Below are 4,312 nucleotides of genomic sequence, written 5' to 3'. Positions count from 1 at the left end.
GTAGGCATTAAGTCTTCATTTTTACTGCTCTTTTAACACGTTAAGCGCGGCGTCAGTCCGTGGGGACTGACAGTGAACTTTTCGTTTGGGTGGCGTCGGTCCGTGGGACCGGCAGTATCATGTTTAAAAAATAAATGTTGTGCACGTCTCCTTCTTCTTTTTTGCAATTTACGAACACTTTTTCTATCAACCCGGATTGGTATTTCTTCGTCTGAATGCCGTGTGAGCGCATTTGTTATCTTCTGTTTATACTCTATAACCGAACAGCTCGCGAAGTGATCGCCGCTGTGTGCCGCCTGAACGGGAAGCAGTGCGAAATCGGCTCCGCGCTCAACGTGTTAATTATGAAACCTGCTCTAATTTAGTTGTTGAACAAAATTCAAATATTCCTAATACATTCAAAAAAGGAAATAAAATAAAATAAATATTTTGATATATTTATACATTCCAATAATGGTATTTTCTTAAGTATATTAATACATTGGCTGTATTGTGCCTGTTTAATATGAGGTCAGTAAACAATGATTATTAAAATGAACATGTGTATTGTTTGGTGATATTTTACTTTACAGGGCCCTTATACTTTATAATTCACATTTGAATCTATTTCTATAATTTAAAAACTTCTTCATCTTAATATGCTACGCTAACAGTAATATCTTTCAGCTCTATTTTATCAACACAGTTTCAACAGTTAGGAAAGTGTAAGTTCGATTTACTTTGTAGTAAATATAACTAGAGCCCCGTGTAAAAAGAACTGATAGGACACCTTAAGCATGAGGATTACGGAATTTGTCGCCTGCATATTTGGCAGCTGCACCCAATTCTTCTTCAATGCGAAGAATTTGATTGTACTTGGCCAAACGTTCTGAACGGCAAGGTGCGCCCGTCTTAATTTGACCAGTCGATAGACCAACAACTAAATCAGCTATAAACGTATCTTCTGTTTCTCCGGAACGGTGAGATACCATTGTGCCCCAACCAGCGCTCTTAGCAAGCTTGTGAGCATTAATTGATTCTGTGACAGTACCTATTTGATTAACTTTCAATAACAGACAGTTGCAAGCCTTTTTCTCGATAGCTGTTTTAATTCTGCAATGTATAAGAAACACATAATAATATTAGTATTTATGAATATAAACAAAATTTGAATTGATATTGAAAGTTATGTAAAGTTTTTATACATTCTCAATTTTATAAAAAATTGAAATCAGTTCAATAAAAGAATTTATATAAAACTAAAATAAAAATTATGTAGTAATAGTTAAAATTTAAAACACTTTAATTTATAATTTTCGGTGTTTGAATCATTAAAATTTCTAAAAATGCTATATTTACCTTTCGGGATTTGTAACCGTAAGATCATCACCTACGATTTGAATTGGGGTGGAAGATGTTATAGAAGTCCAAGAAGCCCAGTCATCTTGGTCAAATGGATCTTCAATTGATACAATTGGGAATTCTTTAACGAAATCTAAATATAAGTTCTTCAAAGCTTGTGGTTCCAAATATGTGTTTGGATCGGACTTCTCGTTCTTAAAGTCTAAATCGTATTTTCCATTTTTATGGAATTCAGACGCGGCAACATCCATACCAATTTTAATTTTTCCTGCATATCCAGCATATTTAATATTATATTTATATATATCATTCATGGAAACGCTTTTATCTTTTTATTGTTACGTGCATAAATTTATTACTATAGAATTTTATTTTTTTATAGAAATAGAATACTTACTTTGATGGCATCTAGGATTAAATTCAAAGCTTCTTTGTTTTCTAAAATATTTGGAGCAAAACCACCTTCATCTCCAACAGCAGTAGCATCAAGACCAAACTTCTTCTTAATGCCAGCTTTCAAATGATGGTAAACTTCGGTACCCATTTTCATTGCTTCTGTGAAATTAGCAGCACCTGTAGGTAAAATCATGAACTCCTGCATGGCTAATTTGTTTCCAGCATGTGAACCACCATTAATAACATTAAAAGCTGGTACTGGTAAAATAATATTGGCATTTCCTGCCAATTCTGCAATATATCTGGAATTACAAAATAATTGTTAGAAGTATTTAATACATTTCAAACATTAGAAATCATAGTATAACACAAAATTGTAACTGGTACTAATATGTTAAAATAGAAACATAACTTAAAAATCATACTCACTTGTACAAAGGAACTCCCTTTTTAGCAGCTCCTGCTTTACAAACTGCTAATGAGACACCTAAAAGTGCATTTGCACCAAGTTTTGATTTGTTTGGTGTACCATCAAGTTTTAGAAGAAGGTTATCAATATCAGTTTGTTGTGTCACTTCCAAGTTTGACTAACAAAAGATATTTTAATATTAATTAACAAATAAATTCCTTTCTTTATTGCTTACATAAAAAGTAAATGTTAAACCTTTGATAAAATAAAAACAAATACCTTTAATAATTCAGGTGTGATGGTATTGTTAATATTTTCTACAGCTTTGAAGACTGATTTTCCATGATATTTAGATTTATCATTATCGCGAAGTTCTAAAGCTTCATGAACACCAGTTGAAGCACCCGATGGTACTTCAGCTCTAAAAAGTCCATTATCTGTGACAAGATCAACCTGTAAAGAAAATATTGCAGATTACAAATTGCCATGAATTATGATCATAATTAAATTCAAAGCTAGAAAATTACAATTACAAATTGATAATATATAATAGGAATAACATAATGGACATTTATAGAATGTAATTTATTACATATTGAAAATAAAAATTTGCATATATGAATAAATCTTTGACTTATCAATGATAATATTACAGCTAAATTATAATTGAATATATTTGAATATTATACTTTATATAATCTTACCTCTACAGTAGGGTTACCACGGGAGTCAAAAATTTGACGTGCCTTGATGCTTTTAATTGGCATTTTTGCAGAAAAACCAGAAGTGCTGTAGTTTGAGATTAAAGGTCTAAAACAAAAATATGTGATATTAATAAAATATTAATTCAAAATGTTGAACAAATGTTAAATTCAACTGATTTAATACGAAGGGGCGTTATATTACAACCTCTAAATTGTATGGGTATCAATAACTAATAGTTCTAAAAATAAGTTGTCCCTGCTTATCTTAAATGTCAAACTAATAACCTTAAATTTAAGCGATTTAAATATTTGTCATCAATTTAGAATACCGAATACCGGTACATAAATTTATCTTGGAAATAATATTTGACCTTGGCAAGGTCACTGGAAAAATCTTGAGGAATTTAAAATAGAAGTAATAATTCTTTTATTTCAAAGGTTTTAAATATTTAAAAATTCACGGTAACGTATTCGGATTACCGCGTATAATGACCTTACGATGAAATTTCGGCCCGTAGTGTATGCGGTACGTATCAGGAACATTTTTCTAGTTTTGGAAAACAAAATTCTACGAAAAATGTGTATATGAAATTTTGATATCTTCTACAGCACGTAAAAATTCTTGAAGTTATGATTTATTACATGTCGAGCAAAACTCAAAAGAAATCTGCTCACCTAGCGTTATGCGTGACAATCCTCTTGAAATGTTCGAAGTAGAATGATACTCCCGTCCTACAGTTGACCTCAAGTCATGAATGTACCGCTTTTCTATCGATTCTGATCTTACGTACCAATCTAATCGCGGATGTGTTGAAATTAAGATTTTACGTTATAGACTATAAACAATAATATAACACAAATATAACACTTGGAAGAGAAATCTTAAAGCGCTTATCAACTAAAATTTTAAATTTTCTTACGATTAAATAATATATATTACGTAATTTATAATGGCTACTTTACTGCCTGTTGGAAAAGCTTCATTATGATTCACTATCTCTATATTATATTATTCATGTTCTTTGAGATACGATTCATTTATAAGCGCGCGAATTTGTAAAATAGTGTTAAAATTATAAGTGTTATGTTACAATGAATTTTCAATATAATACATTAACCTATTAAGTTATTCTAACTTAATATATTATTAAGGACAAATAAAGAAAGTATATTTACTAATAGAAATAATTTTTATTTAAAGTAAGTGAAACAATACCATTGCTATAAACAAATTTTATTTACCCTGTTTTTAAGATAAATGGAATTTATTTAACAAAGAAATTAATATCAAAATTAAGTTTTCATTATTCAATGAACTATGTTTCATAAACAATATAACTGATTGTAAAAGATAAAAATTTTAATAAACATGTGTAAAGAACGTTTTTGTAGGTAATATCATAAAAAAAATAATTATTATCCTTTCCTAAATTACTATTTTTTATGAAGGTTAATATTTTAC

At 29.8% G+C, this 4,312-nt stretch overlaps 1 protein-coding gene across 2 annotated transcripts; it reads right to left on the bottom strand.

The window, feature by feature from the left end:
• Positions 1–245: 245 nt before the first annotated feature.
• LOC108577547 (enolase) lies at positions 246–3,766 on the bottom strand. Of its 2 annotated transcripts, none has more exons than XM_017940727.1 (7): positions 3,526–3,766; positions 2,851–2,956; positions 2,426–2,599; positions 2,167–2,324; positions 1,737–2,039; positions 1,339–1,623; positions 246–1,092 (listed from the first exon to the last, which is right to left on the bottom strand). In XM_017940727.1, the coding sequence occupies exons 2-7, from the start codon at positions 2,911–2,913 to the stop codon at positions 771–773; spliced, it is 1,305 nt and encodes a 434-aa protein (XP_017796216.1). In that variant the 5' UTR covers positions 2,914–2,956; positions 3,526–3,766; the 3' UTR covers positions 246–770. The 2 variants fall into 2 exon arrangements, with proteins under 2 accessions (XP_017796216.1, XP_017796215.1); XM_017940726.1 differs by lacking the exon at positions 3,526–3,766 and adding an exon at positions 3,344–3,482 and having other exon boundaries at positions 1,339–1,624; positions 1,738–2,039.
• Between the last annotated feature and the right edge of the window lie 546 nt (positions 3,767–4,312).

Source organism: Habropoda laboriosa, unplaced genomic scaffold (genome assembly GCF_001263275.1).
Source record: "Habropoda laboriosa isolate 0110345459 unplaced genomic scaffold, ASM126327v1 scaffold853, whole genome shotgun sequence".
Classification (NCBI taxonomy): Eukaryota; Metazoa; Arthropoda; class Insecta; order Hymenoptera; family Apidae; genus Habropoda; species Habropoda laboriosa.
The sequence above is the reverse complement of the archived record's forward strand: the minus strand, read 5'-3'. Positions and strand labels throughout refer to the sequence as shown.